The sequence below is a fragment of the Drosophila willistoni genome, unplaced genomic scaffold, assembly GCF_018902025.1.
Source record: "Drosophila willistoni isolate 14030-0811.24 unplaced genomic scaffold, UCI_dwil_1.1 Seg485, whole genome shotgun sequence".
Classification (NCBI taxonomy): domain Eukaryota; kingdom Metazoa; phylum Arthropoda; class Insecta; order Diptera; family Drosophilidae; genus Drosophila; species Drosophila willistoni.
The window spans coordinates 2,962,999-2,988,654 of NW_025814416.1; the positions used below are offsets into that span (position 1 = coordinate 2,962,999).

General features: G+C 37.8%; 1 protein-coding gene across 2 annotated transcripts in view; it reads right to left on the reverse strand.

The window, feature by feature from the left end:
* Nucleotides 1-25,656, reverse strand: part of LOC111519568 (S-adenosylmethionine decarboxylase proenzyme) — a 296,107-nt gene that overhangs the window by 95,952 nt on the left and 174,499 nt on the right. For both annotated transcript variants that reach the window (XM_047012945.1, XM_047012946.1), the window contains exons 4-5: nucleotides 11,651-11,929; nucleotides 11,496-11,588 (exon numbers count right to left, since the gene is read on the reverse strand). In XM_047012945.1, the coding sequence (XP_046868901.1) occupies nucleotides 11,496-11,588; nucleotides 11,651-11,929 (372 nt within the window). The remainder of the gene's footprint in view (nucleotides 1-11,495; nucleotides 11,589-11,650; nucleotides 11,930-25,656) is intronic.

Here is a 25,656-nt window from a genome sequence, read left to right on the forward strand (position 1 = left end):
AAAGATGGCAGACCGGCTCGTTTTGTTTTTGTGTGCATCTTGACGTCAACACTAAAATTTGAGAGCATCAAAACAGAGAAGCCGGCATGCATAAGGAGAGAGACCAAAAGATGACTAATCAATATTAATGAGAAGAAAAGAATAAGAGGATAACGTCACTTTTAATTGGCAATTCAATCTGCAACTGTCTGTATGATGACAACACAAATTCAAAATCAGTCAAATCAAGAGGACCCAGAAAAAACCTTTCGAATATTGAATATCAAAGAAGCTAACTTCGGCTATGCTGAAGTTTATATACCCTTGCAATCCTTGGCAATAATTTCTTTCCCTGAAACTCAATTCATCAATACTTAAACAAAAATTTTTTCTCTTTTTACTACACCTTTTTCTTATTCTTCCATCATTCCCAAAGCAAAGCACGGCACTCATACACATACAGTTCATGTAGCGTTGCGTCTGTGTGTGTATGCATGTGCTCTGTTGATTTGATGATGACGTAGTAGGCAGAGAGCAGCGCTTGAGCCGATTTATATTGACCGAATTTGTGTTCTGTTTATCCGATCAGATTCAAGTTTTGGGATCTGAGAGAATGTCTCTTCTAGAGCTATATGATATACTGGTCAGATCCTGACAATTTTTATACTTTATCTTACCCGGGTAATAAAAAGTCCCAAAAAAATTTGATCCCAATAGCTCTTAAGATGGCTGAGTAAGACGCATACGCACAGACGGACGGACGGACAGACGGACTACATCAACTCAGCTTATCATGCTGATCAAGAATATATATACTTTATGGGGTCGAAAACATCTCCTTCTATGCGTTAAAAACATCTGACCAATTTTTTAATACGCTCTGCAAGGGTATAAAAATGGAAACGCAGTCAGAAAACATTTTCACACTTTTTATTTTTTCAAGGAAGTTAACATAAAATTTTATTGGCTTTTCGTTAAAACGAAGTTTGTTATATTGAGTATATACTTGCTGCATAGCATCCATATGCTAACTCGCTCACTTTTACATTCACATAAGCACTTGAGCGCTATTACCCACCAACAGATAACTTGACTTTTTTTCAAATATTAAAATGTGTTATGTTGATGGATTTTAATGGCAAATATGAGTATCCTAAATTGCCAAAGTTTAAATAGAAATAGGAAAGAAAAAAAAAAGCAAAATCTGTCAAAGGTGCGCAAATTTAAATATCTATTAAAATTGTATAGCTTTGGAGAAAATAAATTAAAATTAATTATAATCACTATAATTATCAATTAAGAATGGTAAGTCGAAGGCTGATTTTGTTTTTATTTGAGTATCTGATTTAAGACATATAATATATTACAGTGAACATACAAATCGAATGTCAATAAACACAAAAAAATGCGATATCGGCACAGGATCTGAAACAACAGTACAAGACGACAAATTGACACATGCGAAACGAATAAAATAAGACAATTCAAAAGCATATTGTGAGCACAATAATCAGCGCACTTACAACGAAAATCAAACTATCTAAAATCAAAAGTAATTGGGATTTTGAACAGCAATTGGTAGCATACCCATCGTTCCTATGGGAGCTATATGATATAGTCACTCGATCTTGATCAAATTTGGCATAGTCGTTTATAAGTGTAAGAATCTTACCAAGATTATGACAATAGCTCAGAAAATAACGAAGTTATTGAGAAAAGATACTGTTCCTGACTTTGCCGTTTGTATGGAAGCTATATGATATAGTGGTCCGATTCGGCTGAATCCGAGATATACAACCCCTGCAGTATATACAAGCCGACATAAAAAATTTCAACTCAGTAGCTCCAACGGTCTAGGAGGAGTTTGCGGACATGGCTATTTGAACTCGTCTCGTCGTGCTGATCAAGAATATATATACTTTATATGGTCGGAAATGCTTCCTTCTATGCGTTGCACACTTCTGACCAAAATGAATATACCCCTTTGGCAAGGATATAATAATGTCAAAACAGTGTTCTCTTCTTGGAGCCCATTTTGTACTTCACTATTTCGCATATTCTTTTATAGTTAAATAACGCACCCAAAAATATCTTTGGAAATAATTAAGGCGAAGCAATCAAATGATCGACGGTTTAATATCTGTATCGGCATCACAGGCTTATAGAAATTTTAAGTTTAATACACACAAGCACACTGATACTTGTTATAAAAAAAACCCAAAAAGCCGGGGCTATCTTTGACTGCACCGAAGTTTGTATACCCTTCCAAATTTTTTTTACTACTCTTTCTACTCTACTTATAGCCCTCAATGAGAAAAACGTTTTGTCTAAAAAGTCTAAAGTTCGAGAAAGAACAGCCGACAAGCTTAGGCTGTGTCAATGCGACACATTTAACCTGCCTTTTTATCAAAAGTTTTTAAGGCAGTTGTAGTCATCCGATTTTGATCAAATTTGCCATTCATTAACAGCTTCATTAAACTGAAAAAATATTAAATTTTAGGACAATCGTGTGAAGAGTACCGAACTTATTGATAAACAAATAAATAGTGCATCTACATAAGTATTGAAGGGAAGTCGGTTTTTTTTTGTCCTTTTTTAAAGTTTGGGTATCGCAGAAAGCATGGCAATATCGCGGTAGTTAGAAATATCATATTTGCTCTTTTTAAGAAGCGGATGAATAAAGGACCGTATCATCTTTCTCTCGCTAGATATATAGAATAAATAATCGAACAGTTCGATCGAACTCAACGTTACAACGCACTCGCACTTCTGCGAAATATGACGGTATTTTGGCAAATACTGCAAGTGGTGCTATTTTTAGTTTCGGGTATTTTTTGAGTATTTGAAGAAAATCCCTGAAAAACTTTGAATACGTTGGATATTACTAAAATTTTTTTTTGTTTTCATTAGTAGTAAATATTGAAACATTCAAAAACGTATTCACATGTTCTTTGAGCCTTAAATTGAAGCCAATCCTTTGAACAGATAACCTCAGCAAGTGGTGCTATTTTTAAGTTCGCAGCTGTACTAATTTATGTGGTCGAGGTTTTTTACGGCTTACAAGATACAGTATAAACATTTACATAAGGAACGAATGTACAGATTAACAAATTAAGAGCAGAGTTGAAAAAATTAACTGCATACAAAAACCAGAGGGCCGGGGCTAACTTCGACCGCGTCAAAGTTTGTATACCCTTGCAACTTTTTTGGTAACTCTTTCCTTACCTATAGCCATCAAAATGGAAAAACGTTTTTTCTAAAAAGGCTTAAGTTTCCTAAATTTGGCATAATCGTTTATATACCAATATTAAATTTCATGACAATAGCTCGGAAAATAACGAAGTTATTAAGAAAAGTCACTGTTTGTGACTTTGCCATTTGTATGGGAGCTATATCATATAGTGATCCGATCCGGCTGAATCCGAGATATACAACGCCTGCAGTATATACAAGCCTACATGCAAAATTTCAGCTCTTTAGCTCTTACGGTCTAGGAGGAGTTTGCGTTGATCCAGACGGACGGACGGACGGACATGGCTATTTGAACTCGTCTAGTCGTGCTGATCAAGAATATATATACTTTATATGGTCGGAGATGCTTCCTTCTATGCGTTGCACATTTTTGACCAAAATTAATATACCCTTTTTGCAAGGGTATAATTAAATATAAATGACAAATCAAAAGAAATTTAGGTTGTTAAAAAGAGTGATAATTCTCTTAAGAACATAATAGCAGTAAGATAGTCTTATATAGATAACATAGTAGCGGTATGATCCGTGTTGTGGAATTGGCCGTGGTTTTTTTTATTATTATATATTTTTTAGAGAGCTTTATTGTTTTATTCTTTTAGGCACGTTTTTCTTCGCCATCGTTTTTTATATAGAGTGACCATCTCTTTTTACAACAAAAATGATAATTGCCTTATATACTAGATTCATGAACGGTAATGGTATTTTTCGGTAATATAGCTTAAATATAAATAAAGTAGTATTTTCTGCGACATATTTCCGCCCCCTAGTGTTGAACCAAGTCTTCAGCACGATCCTTTATGTCGCGGGATTCCAGTCCTAATCTGCATAGGTTTCTTACTGGCCGACGATAAGTGTTTTTGGTTGTTTTTATGTCTGCTACTCTCACAATTCCATCTTCTCCTGGGTGTGTTTTGAGTACTATTCCAATTGGCCATTCACCTCTTGGTGTCATGCATGTTACTACGACGAGTTCACCCTCTTTCAGGTAGTCGCAATTCTTTTCCCATTTCGATCGGTTAACTAAACTTGGGATATATTCCTTAATGAATCGTCTCCAGAATGCTTCCACTAACATTTGCGTCATCCTCCATGTCTTCTTTTCACTGGATCCGTTAATTTTGCATGGTGCTTCAATAGATCCACTTTGTTGTATGATTATATCATTGGGGCATAATCCTAAGCCGTCATCTGGATCATCCGATTCGAGAATATACGGTCGACTATTTACCAAATGTTCCGCTTCACAAAAGAGAGTTTGCAGCACTTCGTCAGTGGGATTTCTTTCGACGGATAGTACGGCCTCTAATGTTCTTTTAAAGCATCCAATTAGCCTTTCCCAGCAACCTCCAAAATTTGGTGAGTTTGCTGGTATAAATTTCCATTCGATTCCCTTTTGTGTTAGTTCTCCGCGCGCTGCTTGTATATCTATTTCCTCTAGAGCTTCTGTTAGTTCTCTTGAAGCGCCTCTAAGATTAGTACCATTATCGGACCATAATGTTTTAATTTCGCCTCGCCTTGCCATCATTCGACGGATTGCCAAAATGCACGAGTCTGTAGTCAGTGAGTGTGCGATTTCCACATGTATTGCTCTAGATGTTAAGCATGTAAAGAGAACGCCATATCGCTTTCCCAGGCATTTATTGTATCTGCCGCTGGAGCCCCGACCATCTTTCGTATAGAACGGGCCGAAATTATCCATGCCAACGGATGTGAATGGTTTTTGAAATGTAGAGAACCTCTCCTTGTGTAATATACCCATTTGCGCTTTAACCGGTTTGGCTTTGCGTCGTCTACACCACATACATTCGTTGATAATTCTTTTGATCTTGGTATTCATCTTCGGCATCCAATATTGCGACTTGAATTTATGTACGACGACTTGTATTCCGGTATGCTGCACTTCGTTGTGAAAATGTTGTACCATCAACTTTGTGAATACTTGATCTCCATCCAACACAATAGGACTTGTCGCGACGACGCCTTCTGCACGTATTATTCGGCTGTTTATACGTAGAATTTCATCTTCACTCATAGAAAGACAATATTTAGTGAGGCGTAAACCCCCTGTGATCTTGCCAGTCTTAGCATAGATTATGTCATTGTGAAAGCATTCCGCTTGGACATGGAGATACCATTTTGATAGAGACCAATTATACTCCTCCACGACGATATCGCCCCGACGGAGTTCCATCTTACAACGTTTCGCTTTCACATTTTCTATAAATCTTTTGACCCATGCTGTGGCTCTTACCAGTTTTGTGAACTTCGAAATTCTATTTTCCAGTATTTTAAATGGGTGGTCATCTTGGTGAACCAGCATCATAAGCCCTGGTTCGGTTGGTGCCTTTAATTTTGGCTGTGGCCACATCTTTTTATCCAGACCAAGAAAGGCTGGACCTTGTTGCCATCTGTCTGTGGCAACTTTTATTGGCGAATCTCTTGTTATGATGTCAGCAATGTTTTCCATGGTTGGAACCCAGTTCCATTCTGCCCTGTTGGACTTTTCGCATATTTCGCTTATTCTGTTGGCTACGAAAACTTGCAGCCTTTCGTTACTGTTTATCCATGAAATCACTGTTAGGGAGTCTGTCCAGAAAAACCTTTTATCAAATTTTAGATGCATTTCGTTTTCAATAGTTTCCGCCAGTCTACATCCCATCACAGCTGCCAATGTTTCAAGTTTTGGAATGGTAACATGTTTCAAAGGTGAAACTCGAGCCCGAGATGCTATAAGCATGACGTCATATTTTGTTGCGGCTTCTGCATCCTTGTAACTTACTCGAATATATGCTGCTGCAGCGTATGCTTTACTGCTAGCGTCGCAAAAAACGTGTAGTTCGACTTTCGTAGCAATAGATAAATATTGGGAGTAACATCTTGGTATACTAACATCATGTAGTCTTTTTAGATCGTTTAACCACTCTTGCCACTTTTTGACAGGGTCGCCTTTAATCACATCATCCCATCCAATGCCAAGTTCCCAAATACTACGCATCAAGATCCGACCTTTTATTGTTACTGGAGTCACCATTCCCAAGGGATCATATATTGAGTTGACTGCTGCAAGCACCTTTCTTTTTGTAGGCATCCTTGTTCCATTCAGTATATCCTCGCTTATGCTGTGCATTGTAGTTGTTGAGAAAATAAATATGTCTTTTTGTGCGTCCCAAATCATGCCGAGAAACTTTTGAGATATGTCTCCTTTTTCGCCCAATCGAATCCGTGTTAACGGACCACGTAGATCTTCGGGTATTCCCAGTAAGACATCATGATTGTTACAAATAAAATTTCGAATTTGAAAATGTCCCGCTGCGTGTATTTTAATTACTGCATGAATTATCTCAACAGCTGGCGAACTGTTGCTTTTGAATCCAAATAGTCGTCGACGTAACGGTTTTCAATGATGGCTTGAGCTGCTTCTGGTGCCTCATTTTTATGTATCGCTGCATTGTGGTTTTTTACAAATTGTGCTATAAATGGTGAGGAGGTTGCTCCGAATATCATCGACGTCATCTGGTAGACTGTTGGTGGTATTTGGGTATTCATATTTCTCCATTAAAAGCATTGTGAGACTGCATCTTCCTTGGCGATTTTTACCTGGTTGAACATTTCTTTAATATCTGCAGCAAAGGCTATTGTGTTTAATCTAAATCTTATTAGCACGCCTACGATTGATGAAAGCCAATCCGGCCCAGTTAGTAGATTTTCGTTTAAGGAAGTGCCATTACAAATAGCTGCTGCGTCGAACACTACTCGAACTTTTCCCTGTTTCTTGGGATTAATTACTGCAAAATGTGGCAGGAACCACAGTTTTGGGGACTTAACCAAGTTGACATTAGTGACTATTTTTGCATAACCATTCTTGAGTAGCTTCTCCACTTCCTTTTGGTATGCTCGCGCTAGTTCGCTGTTTCTGTTCAGCTTTCTTTCTAAACATTTTAGTCTTTGTTCTGCCATTTGGCGACTATCGGGGAGTTCCACCATGTCGCTTTTCCAGGGTAAGTTTACCTGATATTGTCCATTTACTCTTATTATAGATGAGGATATCTTGCTAATAGCCAATTTTTCTTCTGTTGATTTAGTTTTGTCCGTTGCTGGTTTACAGACACCAAATCCTTCTATGCTAAATTGGTTTTTAAGCATATCGCCCAGATGTTCATCCTCGATGTGGCAGCATACAAAGTCTGCTTCTCTTACTTTTGCTTTTATCGGACCGTGTATGACCCATCCGAGCTTGGTTTTTGCCATAATCGGACCCTTTGGATCTACATTTAGTATGGTTTGAGTTGTAAGGAGTGTTGCATGTCGTTGTCCAATGAGGAGATGAGGCTGAACATTCCGAATCGAGTTCAATTTTGCCATTTTTGTATATGGAATTTCATTCTGTATAGCTTCGTAATCGATTCGTTGAGTTGGTAAATTCAAATCCTTGATAAGACGAACATTTTGAAGCTTCTGAATTTTGCTATCGCCAGTAATAGCAATATCTGCGATTTCTGAAGTTTCATCATATCTAGAGATTCCTTCAGTCCATCCAAAGCAATACGGTTCAGGTTTCCCAATTATTCCGACCTCACGTGCTACATTAATATCCAACATTGTTGTAGTGCTCCCATCGTCGAGAAAAGCCAGAATTTTTTTTTCACCAGTTGGACCACGTAATATAACTGATAACATTTTAAGAATTGCTGCTTCTTGGACTTCTTGAATGCATCCGCTAAAAGCTTGCGGCAAGGATTGTAGATGAGGCTGTTTTGCCTTATGTAGTAAGCGATGATGATATCGTTCACAGTTGTCGATCTTGCATTGCTCACGATTATTGCATTGACCCTTATGAAATTTTAGACATGTGAAGCAGGCGTTACTTGTGCTTGCGTAATCCCACCGTTTCTTCACTTCTGCTTTTCTGAATTTACTACATTTATCAAGGGAATGCTTGTCCTCATCACAAATAAAACACTTGCTGGTTGAGCGAGTTTGTGTAACCTTTTGTGATTGAATTTGTGATCCGAACTTCTTTTGTGCTTCATTAACTACGTTATTGATTGTAATTATCTTCTTATAAAAACATATATCATGATACAATCTCGACTGCTCCTGCGTCCATTCAGCAAATATTTCAAAATTACATTCTGCAGCTCTTAATTTTCGAGCGGTTAAAAATGATCCCCATTCTCGAAGAAAACTTTCATCTAGCCGCTCAATTAGGGTTGCAAGCAACTTTTGTGTATCGATGAACTTGCATTGTACAATCTCCAGCGCTGAATTGATATTTTGAACAGAGCAGTTGAACTCGTGAAAATCTCCAATTTCCTTTACATATTTTATTTCCTGTGCTTTTGCCATCAGTTCGAACGCCACATTTTCTGGAGCACCGTATATGTTGTCCAAAATGGCTAGAATTTTCGATGGCTCCTTGGCCGACATTAACAAAATGTCAACCTTCTTACGCGCTGCCCCTTTCAGTGACTTATAGAGACGATATACATCCTCTTCTCCAGAATACTGACACTCGCTCCCCGATTTTATGAACTGCGTCTTAAAATGTCGCCAAGCCAAATGAGAGGAACCGTCAAATTCCAGATTTTTATTGCCTAAGCTTTGTCTGGCTAACATGGTGATTACAGTGCTTTGTATGTTGTTGTCGCCGTTGGAGATCGATAGCGATTCATTTGTCGGGTGGTCTCCATCAGACATGACAGATTTTTGGGAGGAGGTAGACGAACGAATCAGTGCTACAGTAGTGTTCGAAGTATGTTTTTTGCTCACCAAAGCTTCCGCGCGTGCATTCAGAACTTTCACCTCTAATGACAGCTGTTGTATTTCATATTCATGCTCTTCGATGACGTCAGCAGAAGCGCCCCCAGTTTGGGCTTTGCTTAGCTGTCTTTTTACACCAAGCATCAATATTTCCTTTTTTGAGATTTCGTCTTGAAGTTCCACGTTTTCTACATCGATGGCTTCTATTCCCCTTAATACTTCCAACTGGTTCATGTTTTCAAACTGGTTCTCGGACTGGTTCGCGTTTGATGCTTGTATGACGTTCCCGCTTGATTTGCCAGAAGTTTCGTACGAAATGGCGTCATAAATTTTTGAGGCCATCTCGGTACAGTCTATCCCTTCTTGCGGCGAAATTTCTAGGAATTGGCATACTCGTTGCAAAGCGTTTGCGCCCAGCTCTTTCGAGATGCAGTCGATGTGTTCCAGCCTCTTTTTGGAATCGTAAGGTAAACCCTTGAATTTTCGTAGTTCGCGCTTTACGAAATTATCTCTAACAAATTTTGTGTATATGGCGAAATGAACATCGCGCAATTCTTGCGACTTCAACGCCTCCAATTTCTTTTCTACCACTTTAGGCCAACTCCACATTTTTATTAACTATTGTGGACTGTATTATGCGCGTTAATGATCCGGCTCGAAGGACCAATTTTATGTTGTGGAATTGGCCGTGGGTTTTTTTATTATTATATATTTTTTAGAGAGCTTTATTGTTTTATTCTTTTAGGCACGTTTTTCTTCGCCATCGTTTTTTATATAGAGTGACCATCTCTTTTTACAACAAAAATGATAATTGACTTATATACTAGATTCATGAACGGTAATGGTATTTTTCGGTAATATAGCTTAAATATAAATAAAGTAGTATTTTCTGCGACAATCCGTGACAAAAATAAGGTAGAAGATGCTATTAGAAGAAGTAAGTAAAGAGTTAAACTGATATAGAGGGCATTCAAGCAGCAGTAGTATCCGCGACAAAATAGGGTAAAGGATGCTATTAGAAGAGGTAAGTAAAGAGTTGAACTGATATAGAGGGCATTCATTAACAAAAACATGTTGAGACAAAGGAACTACGTAAGAATGATTAACGTAAAGCTATAATTAAGGAAATGACGATCTTTAAGATGATAACGAATGGTTTTTAGAGCAGCGGCATGAAGGTCGAAATATCAGAAACAGAAGGAATATAAAAATAAGACATAAAATATAAAGTTGGAGCAAAACTTGGGAAACTTCTCAGAATGTAAGACAAATTTAAACAAATTTAGTCATCTGTTTGGCCAGTTTAAAAAGGGAAACTTTAAACGAAGATCCCTATCGATATGTAAGTGCGGTTGATGGAGAAATTAACACAAACACAAACAGAGCGCACAAGAACAGCACTGAAGGCAAGGTCGGGATTATGAGGGGAGCAATTACAAACAAAAAACCAGAGGGCCGGGGCTAACTTCGACCGCGTCAAAGTTTGTGTACCCTTGCAAGTTCTTTGTTACTCTTTCCCTACCTATAGCCATCAAGATGGAAAAACGTTTGAAAAGTTTAATGTTTGCGAAAGAACAGCCTACAATTTTGGCTTAAGGAATAACGAAGTTCTTGAACAAAGTCACTGTTTTCGACCGATCGTTCTCATGGGAGCTATATGATATAATCACCCGATATTGATCAAATTTAGCACAGTCGTTAATAGGTGTAATAAACTCAACAATATTAAATTTCACGACAATAGCTCAGAATATAAAGAAGATATCGAGAAAAGTCAATGGGAGCTATGATACATATTCAAACTGTGCAGTATATACAAGCCTACATGCGATATATCAAATCTGTAGCTCTTGCGGTCTAGGAGGAGTTTGCGTTGATCCAGACGGACGTCGTGCTGATCAATAATATATATACCTACTTTATATGGTCAGAGATGCCTCCTTCTATTTGTTGCACACTTCTGACCAAAATTAATATAACCTTTTTGCAAGGGTATAAAAAGGCATTTTGGGTTATATAACATTCATAAAAAAAATTTATTTAACCATTGACAATATTTCCACAACAAATGAGGATGATTTAGGTCAAATGCATGAAAAAGAAATCGATATATAAGTCATATTTGGCTCACATGACAAACTAAAAATTAACATCAAAATGGAAAATTTCAACTCGATGAAAAAAAAAAGAGCTAACTTTGAAAAACCCAAATAGGGTTTTCAACAACCTACAATTTGTTGCACAGTGTAATGGATGCCAAAGGTTATGGGTGCACACAACCATAGAGTGTCCACCCGTATGTGTACTTAAAAAATAAGTCAGCGTATTCAACAGCTACAGGGTATAAAGGATAAAATTGCCTGTCTCACACTGGCAATATATTAGATTCAGACAACAATATATATAATTTTGATAGACGAACTGGATTTCCAAGCGTAACTTTTAAAATCGGAATACCTAGATATATATACATAAGGGCGCGTATATATGGAGAATTTTCTTACCTTGTCATTTATTCCGTTCATGGAATAACCGCATGGGTCAAATAAGAAATCATCAATAAGCATATCCGGTAAAATTTTAGCAATTCCAGAATTCTAGGAATATATATTTTATTACAGTTCTCTATGGTTTTTTTTTATAGGACATGTATAGTTACCAAAGTTGCATCACCCGCTTTGGAAAACGTATGTTTGCAAAATAGTGACATCACTTTCGGATCAAGATTTTGCATTAGTATTTCAATCGTTTGGTCCGGACTTAAATGATCATGGTTTTTGTTCGATGTAATTGGAAATAGATTTTTTATGTCTGATTTACTAAAGGTATATAGATACCAGCATTCCAAGTTAATTGAACCCAAGCAGTAAGATCGTCCATTAGGGAAAAGTGTGTCTAAATAGCAAACCTCGTCGCAGAATCCTTTATGTGGCGAAACCTGTAAATATATAAGATACAAAAAATATATCTCCCAGAAATAGTACCGTAATAAAAACTACGAAATTTCATTTCTTTCTGGTGACACTGACGCTAAACTTCAAAGTTGTCAGATTTGCCAGATAAAAAATACTTTTCATTATATTTTTTTATTGCTGGTATATACAGCGACAAAGGATCACCATGTGTACATGTAATTTATAACACATTGTGTTAATGACATCACGCAATTCTATGTATAAAACTCTACAGCTTTGTTTATTTATTTTATTTATTTATTTCTTTATTTATTAACGTCAACTAACACAGCAGTCGACCAAAAAGCTTAAGCTAAAGACAGATAGTAATTAATTGAAAAAGATAGCTTAGCTATATACACATATTTGCATAAGGTGCCAGCTATGCCCCGAGTCACAGCCAATGTGGTCAGGGATGAGTTGCAGCCAATCCAAGTCCAGAATATTATCATTGGTATCGCTGTAGATGATTAAAAAGTATAGCGCGAAGAGAAGTGACAGAAAAATGAGGAGAAATTAGGTGAGAAAGGTTGTTAAATGATTGGCAAAGAACACGAAAAGGTTCGTGAAGAGAGTTAGTTAGTCAGACATCTACTAAGGTGAATAGGAAAAAAGTTTCTGGTCCGACGTGAGGGAACACAAAAATATAGCGTATCTAGTAAATTAGTCGAAATGACTTCGCCGTTGACTAGTTTATGGAGAAAGAGAATGCCAAAAACGAGCCTACGGTTGTAAAGTGAAGGAAGATTAATAAGAAGAAGTCTGTCAGAATAAGAAAGTAGGCGAAGACTCGTGTCCCAATTAAGACCGCGTAACGCAAACTTAAGGAATTGCTTTTGTACCGATTCAATACTACGCTCGTGAACATCATATTGCGGATTCCACAGTGGCGAGCAATATTCGAAGTGTATAAAACCTTTTTTACATAGGGATCATCAAATTCTTTGGCCCAACGTTTAATGAAGCCAAGAAGGCTGCATGCTCTATTGACAATTGAAGAAATATCAATACTAAATGAAAGTTTTGGGTCAAACATAACGCCTAAGTCTTTGAACGATGGTACACAATCTAACAGAACAGACTTAACAGAGTAATGAGCTAGGAACGGAGACAAACGACTGAAAGTCATAAAAGAACACTTAGAGGCATTAAGGTGTAATTTATTAACGTGGCACCAATCACAGAACGCATCGAGATCTGATTGCAAGTACTGTTGGAAAGAAGGATCATTATAGGAATAACAAATCTTGACGTCATCCGCAAACATGAGCACGCGTGAATGAGCCAAGGCCAAAGGCAAATCATTTATAAACAGTGCAAATAACAGTTGGCCCAAATGACTGCCTTGGGGTACACCTGACGTAACTCGATCAGTTTTAGATATCGAGGAACGAAAAGACACCTTTTGGGTTCTGCCAATAAGATACGACTTTAACCAAGCCAACAGTTTTGGGGAAAAACCCATTATGTTAAGAAGCATAGAATGATCAACCGTATTGAAAGCCTTACTAAAGTCAGTATAAATAACATCAGTTTGACACTTTTTACGGAAGCCATGGTGTACAAGGGTAGTCAATTCTAAAAGGTTGGTAAGCGACGAACGACCTTTCATGAAACCATGCTGACAAGGAGAAATAGTGGATCTGGATAGATGTTGAAGAGAAGACGTAATAATTTTCTCAAACAGTTTAGGTATTGCCGAAAGTTTGGCAATGCCACGGTAGTTGGAAACATCCGATTTGCTACCCTTTTTAAAAAGCGGAATAATAAATGACTCCTTCCAAATATCGGGAAAGCTACAAGTCTCACTCGATATAAGTAATAACCGAGATAAAGGCTTAGATAAGGATATCGAAAACATTTTAAGGATGCAACTAGATATATTATCAGAACCGGGAACGAAGGAAGACGTCATAGATTACAAGCTAGAGATAATACAGTCTTCAGTAATACTAGGAAAAAACATACAATTTAAATGTGGGATTGAAAAGGGATAGGGTGTGCGATCCGAAACAGTAGTAGAATAAGTCGACTGAAAGAATTTAGCAAACAGATCTGCAATATCTGAATCATTATTAGCAGTCTGGTCATTAAGTCTGAAGGTGGAAGGTAGTACATTAGAGCGTCTTTTGGAATTAACAAAGTTGTAAAATCTTTAAAAAAAAGTTGTAAAATTCAACCTTACAGCGAACAATATAATTATTGTAGCATTGAGTGTTTAAAAGACAAAATTAAGATTTGGCTATACAGAAATTTGCATAGTCAAGACGTGAACCAGTTTTTTTAAATCTTTTAAAATATCTCGATTTAATGTTACGGAGATTAGAGAGCCTCTACGTGTGAACCAGACTGGCGCGCTGGAGACGGTAGAGACATTCACATAAGGAACGCATTTATCAATTGGAGAATTAAGAGCAGAGTAGAAAAACTTCACTGCACGATCTATATCGCAGCACTCAAATAGAAATGACCAATCAAAAGAGAAAATAAGGCTATTAAGAAGATTGAAATTTGTTTTACGAAAACATCTACGACGAGAATTTGCGATGTTATTAAATGAATTAGTAACGGAATTGTAAGAAATAGTAAGTTCAATGGTAGGGTGATAGGGATCTTCAGGTTTCACTAGGGGCTGTGTTTGGGATACAGCACTAACAGTGGGATCAGAGACAAAAACAAGATCAAGGATTCTTTTAGAAGAGTTAAGGAAAGAATTCAACTGATATAGCGGACATTCAAGTAGGCTATCAATAAAAACATGTTAAGTTGAAGGAATTAAGAAAGATAGATTATCATCAACAAGCCAAGAAATATTAGGCAAGTTGAAATCACCTAAAAGTATAAGAAAATCACGATCTTTAAGACCACTAAAAATAGTTTGCAAAGCATCAGCATGGTGCATATAGGTCATGATATCAGAAGCTGGAGGAATATATGAACAAGAAATATATCAGCTAAAGTTGGAACACCTAACAACACCTAAGGGCAGATCAATCGGCACAACACTTGAACACAGATTCGAGTTAACAGCAATGAGTACTCCAACACCACGACGACCAACACGATCAAGCCTATAAGAAATAAAGTTATTAGAAAAGAATTTTATTATCCAAAACAGAAGAGTTAAGCCAAGTTTCAGAGAAAGCTAATATGTCAGCCGAAAAGGTTTGGCTATCACAGAACAGGTTCGAGAGCTTGGTAAGAAGTCCTCTTACATTTTGATAATGAATGCAAAGACTAGACGTTATTAGTTTTTTGAAGCAGAAGATAAATTAGGAAGGTGGACAGGCAAGACGGGAGCGCTTATTGGGCGCAAACTCGTGTACAACTAGGCCCTCTGGCCAAAAATTAGGGTCAACCATAGCTGAGAAATACTCATTAGGTACTGTAATTTTAAAAGACGAGATTTCGCGAGGCCTAGAAAACTTAAACTTTTGAATTAAAACCTTAGCAGGGCATATATTACCAATTCAAGCTGCCACAGATGATTCAGAAGTATCTGGAGCAAGCCTAGAGATAAATAATTGTTTGCGATGAGGCACTACAGTTAGTGGAGGCGGAGGAGCATTGGGATCCGCAAGTGATTGAGAGCCAGCATGATCCTGTAATTGATCAGAGTTCCCGTGAGGGATAGATTGAGGTACACCAGGGCTTGTAATGGGTACTTCAATCTGAAAAGAAGAGCATAAAGAGGGACAAGAAGATGGTGTAGGCGAAAGTAAAATGGGAGACGATATAATAGAGAGTGCTGGCGACTGCTTACGAGGCAACTCAAGGGTACATTTCTTGGGCGACTTCTCAGAAGGAGGAACAAACTTCAATTGCGACAATAAATGTACGCTAGAGTCACACTCGTTAGACAGCTGTTTGGCCAGTTTGTTTAAAGAAAGAAACTTTAAACGAAGATCCCTATACATACGGCTAAAATCAAGCTGCTGGCTGGCACAAGATGGGCAAGTCCAGCGCATTAAGCCAAGCTCAGGCTTAGACACAGACAAACCAGAAAATTTGTCGTAGTCGCGGCCATTGAGGGCAGCACATTTAAAGTGAATAAGATTATCGCAAGGCCAACAAGATATTGCTCTATACTGATCATCAAAACGATCAGAATGCTTGCAAGTAGGTATACAACAAGTTATTATAAAGCCATAAGAAACACAAGGCAAAAAAAATAAGTAAATTTATATATATAGGAATATATAAAAAAATTTAAATACACAGCACAAAGATAATTATCGATAAAAAATCAATAATTACAAATAAAACAAAAAGACAGCTAGAGTGCACAGCACAAGAGAGAGTGCAAGAACAGTTATAAGTCGAGCTTTGAGAGGCGGCCTTACAAAAGTGATTACACGGGAGAGAAGCTGAGCACAAGCACAAAGCAGAGAGAACAACAAAGCCACTAGCACTAATGGTATGATGGGGGCGATAAGGGGAGCAACTGCAGAAGCAATGACGAGAGAGAAAAAAAATAAAAGAAAAAAAAATTAAATGCAGCAAACACTAATCACAAAACAGAAAAAACTGTTTAAACTATTTAATTTGGCGAATTATGGAAATAAAACACAAGGGTGTCAAGCAAACAACACCAGTGAAAGCGTAAATAAACTAAGCACAATTAAAAATTGAGAGAAAACAAATATTGATAAAAACTCAGGAGCTATGCAAAAACACGACCGCCACGTCAGAGAGCAGAAGCTTTTTTCATAGCTGATTAATACCCCATGCCTAGTATCAATATGATACTAACGAACCTTGGAAAGGCTCAGTACTTCACGACATTGGATCTGAAGTCAGGATATCACCAGATCGCCCTTGCGGAACAACACCGTGAAAAAACGTCCTTTTCCGTTAATGGTGGAAAATACGATTTCTGCCGGCTGCCGTTCGGCTTAAAGAACGTAGGAAGTATTTTCCAAAGAGCGATCGATGACGTGCTCCGAGACCATATCGGCAAGACTTGTCATGTCTACGTCGATGATGTAATCATTTTTTCAAAGACCGAGAATGATCACATAAGGGACATAAATCAGGTCCTCAAGTGTCTTTTAGACGCCAATATGAGAGTCGCTAAAGAAAAATCGTGCTTTTTCAAAAAAAGTGTCGAGTTTTTGGGATTTGTAGTGTCCTGCAGTGGCACAAGGACTAGCGAGGAAAAGGTGAAAGCGATAAAAGAGTTCGCAATACCTACTAATTTGTTCGTGGTAAGATCGTTTTTTGGGCTGGCAAGCTATTATAGGTGTTTCATTAAAGACTTTGCTGCAATCGCAAAGCCGGACATCCTGAAAGGAGAAAATGGAAAAGTCAGCAAACAAAGCTCTAAGAAAATCCCCGTCGAATTTACCGAGAAGCAATTTAGAGCATTCGACAAGATTAGAAGTATACTGGCTTCGGAAGACGTTATCCTCCATTACCCAGATTTTAAAAAACCATTTGATCTCACGACGGACGCTTCCTCCTCCGGTATGGGAACCGGGCTGTCCCAAGGAGGCAGCACATTTAAAGTGAATAAGATTATCGCAAGGCCAACAAGATATTGCTCTATACTGATCATCAAAACGATCAGAATGCTTGCAAGTAGGTATACAACAAGTTATTATAAAGCCAAAAGAAACACAAGTCAAAAAAAAAATAAATAAATAAATTAATATATATAAGAATATATAGAAAAATTTAAATACACAACACAAAGATAAATGAATAATTGATAATTAGGGTAGTATTGTTATTTTATTAAACATTCCTTTTTTTTTTAATTTAGCTTTATTGTATATAGTTAATTAAAGATAACATTAAGTATTTATTTGAACTTTAGAAAAAATTGTTTTGTTTGTATCAGTTTTTTTTTTTAGATTTATATCATACTTTTATGGATAGTCTTAGGCCGCATACTTTTAAAGATCTATAATAAGTCGATATAAGCTTATACCAGATGTCTAGCTTGAAGTACCGGGTTCTAGTCATAAGAAACACAGTTAGTCTTCCTATAAATACCGGGCTTGCGGCCATAAGACAATAATTTTAAGTCACAGTTTCACTTTCACATGTTACATGGCGATCCTGTCTTCCCTGAAATCGTCTATCGTCTTTTTTTTTGGTTTGACTAATACTCATAATGATTGGTTGGTAAATGGTAAATCAGATGATGAGCCGTAAAAATTATCGTCCTAGTTATTTCCGTCTTTGAGACAGGTGCATTTGAACAAAGAAAACCCAATTTTTGGGTGGGCAAATATTAAGGAGGTTTTTGCTAAAATCTTTAATATTACAGATAGATTCAAAGAAAATCAGAATGAAAATTAGAATTAAATTTTCTGCTGCTTCCCCATCCCCTTGTACATGCAACTATCTCATTGATAAATTTGGTAAAGATAGCGCCACCGCTTCACCGATTTTTCGTATAGCACTTAATGATATAGAGGTCCGATCCTGACGGTTTTGCATACTTTATCTTACCCGGGTCAAACATCGACTAAAATTGCACAAACGTTGTGGAAAAACCCTTAAAATTTTAAACTAAGGCAAAAGATCACAAACGCAGGATGTCAAGTGGCCGACGCCGTGCCCAAAATATTAAAAATTTTCAACCCGCGATCTTCTAAGAACTATATAAACTCCGATACGATAAATAAAATCAGTTCATATTTTGAACTCAATGAATAAAGATTGGGTTATTTTCCTTCTCTCTGGAATCTCTATTCAACTCAATTCAATTATTCGCTCTCTTTCAGTCTCACTGAAATTTACAACTTGTTTGTGGCGGGAAATAAAAAAAATTCGATTTTATGGCAATTGTATTGAGTAGCTCTGTTAACAAATATTTTAGTTGGCTAGTTAACCAGTGTTCCTTAAGTCAAATTTAGTTCTTCTACTTAAATTATGCAATTGTGGTATTACTAAATGTAGTGTCGGATAGTTTTCTCCTTCTAATGCTTTCAAAACATTTTTAAGGTTTACCAAAATTTTACAATTATTTTGATGATGTTAATGTTTACATTTTGCAATCTCCTTCTAATGCTTTCAAAACATTTTTAAGGTTTACCAAAATTTTACAATTAATTTGATGATGTTAATGTTTACATTTTGCAATCTACAAGCTCTTTTTTTCTTTCAAAATGGTACCGATGGTATCCCAATTTTGTGCTATTGAATAAAGAATGTAATAGACTGTATTTCATCTAGTCTGACAGAAACTTTTGAGCGTTACATTAAGGCGGGAATATAGCCCACATTTTTAAAAATATTTCACCATCTTGCTACAAACGAGTAAGAGGTCAGATAGTTCTAGAATAACCCTAAATGCTTTCTTGACAATATTATTCAATGTTGGAACATTAATGAGGTTAATCTGTACAGTATTGATCTCCCATCGATTTTAGTGCCAGAAGCCGGGTGACCAGTGCGCCGCCATTAATGTAATTTACTATTTACGATATACATGATATATATGTATATCTTTGATTTAATAACATGGCAAATAATTTCATAAATCCATCGTCTTTTAGTATCTTAAAGGGTCGACAGTTTTTGACGGTCCATTCAGTAGCGGCTTCTAAAATCCACTTTTGGTTTCGGAATCTACACGTTATGTGTCTGTTTCGGTTTTCGAGCGTTTTGCCATTGTGTATCATTTGTGTTTCACTAAATTTCAAGTACAATTGGAGTACTTGAGAATTTGGAAACATATATTGCATCTAACGATGTTTTTAATCTCTTCTTCATTATTAGTCCGTCCTCTTTTTATATCATGCACCAATAGGGTGAAATCGTATGTTAAAGTCGGCAAAATGTATGTAACATGCAGAAGGAAGCTTTTCCGACCCCATAAAACAGTTTTTCTTAAAAAGTATAAAAGATAGAGACATCAAATTTGGTTTATATACTCGTTTAGTTAGCGCGCAGAAAATAATTGTTCCAACTTTTTGCCACTCCCCCTTCCGCCCCCGCAATTTACAAAAAACAGATTTTCTTCAAAACTATGACAGCTACCGACATTAAATTTGGTATGTAAGCTAGCTTAATAGACGCGTATATTGACTATTTAAAAATTTTGCCACGCCCATTTTCGCCCCCGCAAATTTTTTGACTATCCCAATCAATGAATTCGGCAGACTAATTAATCCTATATGTTTTTACCAAACTACCCAATTTTTCAAATTGGACTAGAAACATGCAAAATATGCGTATCAACGTATTTTACTACGCGGTCCATAAGGAAAGAATTGGCCATTGCCTAGTGGCGGCGCACACTTGGGCCTCTGCTCGGATAGCGTTCCAAAAATACGTTTTTTCATGATCGCGTTTGGCAAAAATTATAAAGGGTGTTTTTTTAAGCGTTTGGTTTTTAAAATTGAAATGAAACACACAAAATTTGAATATTATTGTTAAATTTTTATTTGAGATGATAAAACAAACTCTGCCAATTACTTTTTAAAAATGACTTCATGTAAATATTGGCCGCGACTGCGTTTCAAGTGATCAACACGGAAGGTCCAATTATACGACTGATATTGTCTTCCAATGCACCAATTGACGTTGGTTTGTCCTGGTAAACCAATGACTTTACATATCCCCATAAAAAATAATCCAGTGGTGTAATGTCACATGACCGCGGTGGCCAACTGACGGGAAAAAATGATAATTTAAAAAACAAATCGCAACTTTAAAACTGAATATTGGGCGATTTCAACAATCGATCTTGGATTTTGGTTTTATCTGAAAAGTATGTTCTTTATTAATAGCATGTTTCATAAATTTTAATAATTACTTAAATAGTTATTGAACTAGAAGTGTTTAAAAAATGTACTAAATATTGGCATTTTTTGAACTTTGATGGAATAAAACTAGCAAGACTCAACGAGTATCAATACCCTAATACAAAAAGGGTAATACCGATTTTTCGTTCTACCTAGTTAATTCAAAAAATATAACATAAAGAGCTACTTATTCCTCTCGTTTGCGACAGTTTATTTTTAACTTCATAAATGGAAACACCTTAAATCAGGACTGAATAGTATTTGTCAATATAATTCAAGACAGTTTTATTTAATTGTGCAAAAATGTTGTTAAAGAATGAAAGTATTTTTAAAGTTTTCCATGTCTGTGAAAACCCAGGTACATGGCTTTGCCTCGCGGAAAGGATTAAATAGAATATCAGTGATTACCAATTGGAGAGCTATCCGAAGAAGCACAGGAATGTAAAAACAAAGATTACAAAAGGTTCAGATACACTAATACATTAAAAACTTCTCGTGTTAGACAAAATGAAGACCTTTTCAACATGCTGGCAGCCTCTTCGGACCCACTTATTGCATCACTGAGACACGAGCGATCACGAAAGGATTTGGAAAATAGTCTATACTATAGTCCCGAAATGTTGAGTTTATTATATACTGATGTAATGTACTATGTCCCACAATTCACAATAATGCAACAATTATATTTTCGCTTAGTTGCTGGTGTTTTCACTTAGTGTTCTGTTTATTGAATGAATTCTTAAATCTTAACAATTGTTCAGTATAGCTAATGTCCCCGTGACTGCGCTGCCAGTGAAGCTAGCAGAGGAGCGGTAAGCTTATGTATAAATGTTTACATAATTATGTATTCTCGCTGCGGGAGAGTGAGGACGTATCATGTTCACTTGGTGACTGAGTCGTTGCGCGTGTTAGATATGCCGACTCAGCACTGTCCAGTACCATGCACTCATGGGTGGTCTTGTTACGGAAGACGCATGGTACTTGAATGTGTATACATAAATATTGTGACAAAGTGCTACAATATATTTTCGATATTATTTATGAATTATGTATGTATGTAACTAGGTACAGTGATCATTCGATATGTGAACATGCTACAGTAAATATTGAAAATTATTTTGAAGAAAATCAGCCATCAATAGCAAATTTTCAAAAATTTTTTTTTTTTTTTTTTTTTTTTTTTTTTAACGTTTAATATATGTTTGTTGAATCTACTCTTAAATTAGAGCCTAACAACAAGTTTGAGATATTTTTCTTAGACTAGTACTTAAGATAAATACTGGGCATATTGCAGGCGGCCCTAATCACTTGTTATTGGGTTGGTCTGTCATTTCTTTTAAGACGAGTTCTATTATTAGTTCGCGTAAGGGAATTGGCAAGAACATTTGGGTGTGCATCCAGTTTCGCAGAATACTTTAGTTGTTGAGTACCTATTTCAGATTTTACGCTAGGTATATTTAGATCATTTTGAATGTTGTCGTTTCGTATATACCACGGGGCCCCCGTGATTGATCTTAAAATCTTCGACTGCGCTCTTTGTATAATATCGACATTGCTGGTACTTGCATTTCCCCATAGTACGGCTCCGTAAGTCCAGATGGGTTTCAGTACGGAGTTGTATAGGAGGACTTTTTACTCCAGACGTAGAGGGGACCGAGCATTGATGATCCAATGTAGGCTACTCGCTTTCAGTTTAAGCTGTGACTTTTTTGCTTCGATGTGCTTGCGCCAAGTTAGTCTTCTGTCTAGGTGGATGCCAAGGTAAGTGACATCCACGGCTTGAGGAACTGGTACGTTGTTTAGCTTTAGAGCTGGACAGTTTCTTCTGTTAAGCGTAAATGTAACATGTTTGCATTTCTGCTCGTTGACCCGGATACGCCAGGTTGCTAGCCATTCCTCTACCACCTTAAGGTGTTCCTCTAGTTTTGCAGAGGCTTGTATTGGGCATTTGGATCTGCTAAGGATTGCCGTGTCATCGGCAAAAGTGGACGTTGTAAGTCCTAAACTCGTTGGTAAGTCTGCAGTGTACAGCAGGTAGAGCAATGGGCCGAGTACACTGCCTTGCGGTACACCAGCTTTGATTTCAAAATCAGCGGAGATGGAGCCATTACATCTTACAGCGAATTTCCTATTGTAAAGGTAAGATTCCATGAGTTTGTGGGTGTACTGTGGCAGTTTTGCCGGATTTTGAACATCAGACCCTCCAGCCAAACTCTATCGAAAGCCTGGGCAACGTCGAGAAAGACAGCCGCACAGTATTCTTTTAGTTCGAATGCTGTTCGTATTTCGGATGTTATGCGATTGACTTGTTCAATTGTACCATGTTTTTCGCGGAAGCCAAACTGGTGTGAAGGGATTGTGTTCTCCGATGCCAGAAATGAGTTTAGGCGGATCTGCAGGACCTTTTCAAAAAGCTTCGAAAGACATGGCAGCAAACTAATTGGCCTATAGGATGATGGCTGGGTTTTGTCCTTTCCCACTTTAGGAATCATGATGATAGTGGACCTTTTCCATGTTCTTGGGAAGTAGCCAATTTTTATTATAGCGTTGAACAGTTTGCAGATATATTGTATTGCAATGATAGGGAGTTCTAGGATAATTTTCGGTGTGATTAGGTCATGGCCAGGGGCTTTTTTCGGCTTTATGTGGTTTTTAATAACTGCAGTGATCTCGTCCGATTGGAGTTCCGAGTACTCACTATCCGTTAATGTGTTCGAAAGGGGAAGTACAGATGAGTTTGATGTTGGATTTGGCTGGAAAACCATTTTAAGATGTGTGGCAAATACGGATGCCCTCTCTTCGTCACTGCGGGCCCATCCACCGGTTGGACTCCTTGTCGGTGAAATTGTCTCTGTAGGAGCGCTTAAAGTTGGGTGGGCTTTCCACAGAGGATGTTTAGTGCTGGTTGGACTGAGCTTTTCTATGTATTTCCTTTGAGCCCAGCTTTCCTCTTGTCTTAACGCCTTGGAGAGGTTGCGATTAGCTTGCCTTAGGCGAAGTTTTGCTGCTGGTGATCGAGTAATCTGCCATTCTCTTCTTAGACGTCGTTTTTCCGTTACTAATTGTTCTATCCGCCGGTTCGTAGGCCTGTCAACAGGTTTGGTGTAAGAAGAGGCATGTGGAGTAGATACTCTTGCTGCAGCTCCCATCATCGACTCAAGTGCAGAGACGCACATATCAATGTCCTCTGCAGCATCCATTTTCGGCGAACAGTCAATGTGGGCACTCATGTACATTTTAAATTTAAGCCAATTTGTTTTGTTGTTTGTAAGCCTATATGGGCGATCAAGTACTTGAGGTCTTGTTAATAATGTGAATAGCACTGGAGAGTGATCGGAAGTTAAATCTAGTAGTGTTTCCGCAGTGATCCGATTACGTGGAATCCTCTTGGTTACTGCGAAATCAATCAAGTCAGGCACTTTCTGTGGATCTGTGGGCCAATAAGTAGGCCTACCCGGTGAGACGCAATCCATCTTATTGAGAGGGTTGACTATTGTGTTGTACAACTGCTTGCCTTTAGGATTTACCAGGCGAGATCCCCAGTGCATATGTTTGGCGTTATAGTCCCCTGCTGCAATGAAGCGATCTCTGAGTGTGTTAAAGAAATCGGTAAATTCCTTTTCAGAGATTGAGAAGCGTGGTGGGCAGTACAGGGCGACCAATGTAGTGGTGCCGCAGCTGGTTTGGACGGTTATAGCAGTTGCTTGTAGGTGCTGTGTTTCAAATCTGTTGAGGAACGAGTGTTTTATACGGTTTTTGTTTAGGATACCGGTCCCGCCATGAGCTTTTCCGTCTGGATGGTTTGTTGCGTAGAAGGTATATATTGGTATTTGAAAATTATTTTTAGATGTTAAATGTGTTTCCGAAATCACCAAAACGTCGATTTCACATGAGTCTAGGAATAGTTGTGCTTGTTCATTTTTGTGCTTGGAGATGCCGTTAGCATTCCAAAGACATAGACGTAGGGAAGCCATTATTTATTCTCGATAAGCTTCTGGATAAGCAGGTTTTGATTCCGCATCAGTTCGTGCATACAGTTTTGCATGAACGTCATAAAAGTGGTCATGTTTTGATTTAGTGAGATCAATAGGGCCTCTAGACCACTTGGAGTTTGCTGGCCATGCTCTGGTGCGCTAGGTTGCGGATTCTGTAGATGGCGGAGTGACGGGGTCTCTTTCGCGGGCTCCGTCTGTCCAGTTCGGAGCACACTAGCGAAGCATACACTAGGACTGGTTGTAGCAGTCATGTTGGATGATCTAACAGCCTTGGAGAAGAAAACCTCCGGTGTAGTTTTGGAGGCGTTGAAGATGATTTTTGGTCCAGCTGGGGGTTTGCGCCCGTTTAGGTGTGATTTAAGATCTTTAAAGACAGGACATCCTCTGTAGTTGGCCGTGTGGTTCCCTCCACAGTTGCTGCATAGTCTTAGTGCGACGTTGTTTCTGTCCTTGGTGCAAATTCCATCTTCATGATGTTCGCCGCAGCCAACACACACTGACCTAAGATTGCAATTGTTAGAGGTGTGGTTGTATTCCTGGCAGTTTTTACACTGCGGTGGTTGGCGTCTCTTATGGGGCTCCTCTACGGTGATTCTTCTGTGCAATAGAAGCTGTAGGTTGTAGATCGGGTGCACTTCATTTGGCTTCGACCGCTTTGCATCTGGTTGGAGCTCGATTTTAAAGAGCGGCTGTGCGACTTTGTTTCTGTTGATGATGTTGACAACGGACTTGACCGCAAACCCTTTTTCGACCAACGCGTCTGCTATTTCTTGAGTAGGGACCGATGGCTCAATCCCCTTTAACACAACCTGGAGCCCTTTACTGCTTTTTAGTTGGTAGGTATAGAAGTTGATGTTAGCATTACGGAGGTACTTTTCGATGATGCGGAAATTGTCCTCAGTTTGGGCTTGACATTTAATTTCTTTAATGTTACCCCTATTGAGAGGGGTTACAACA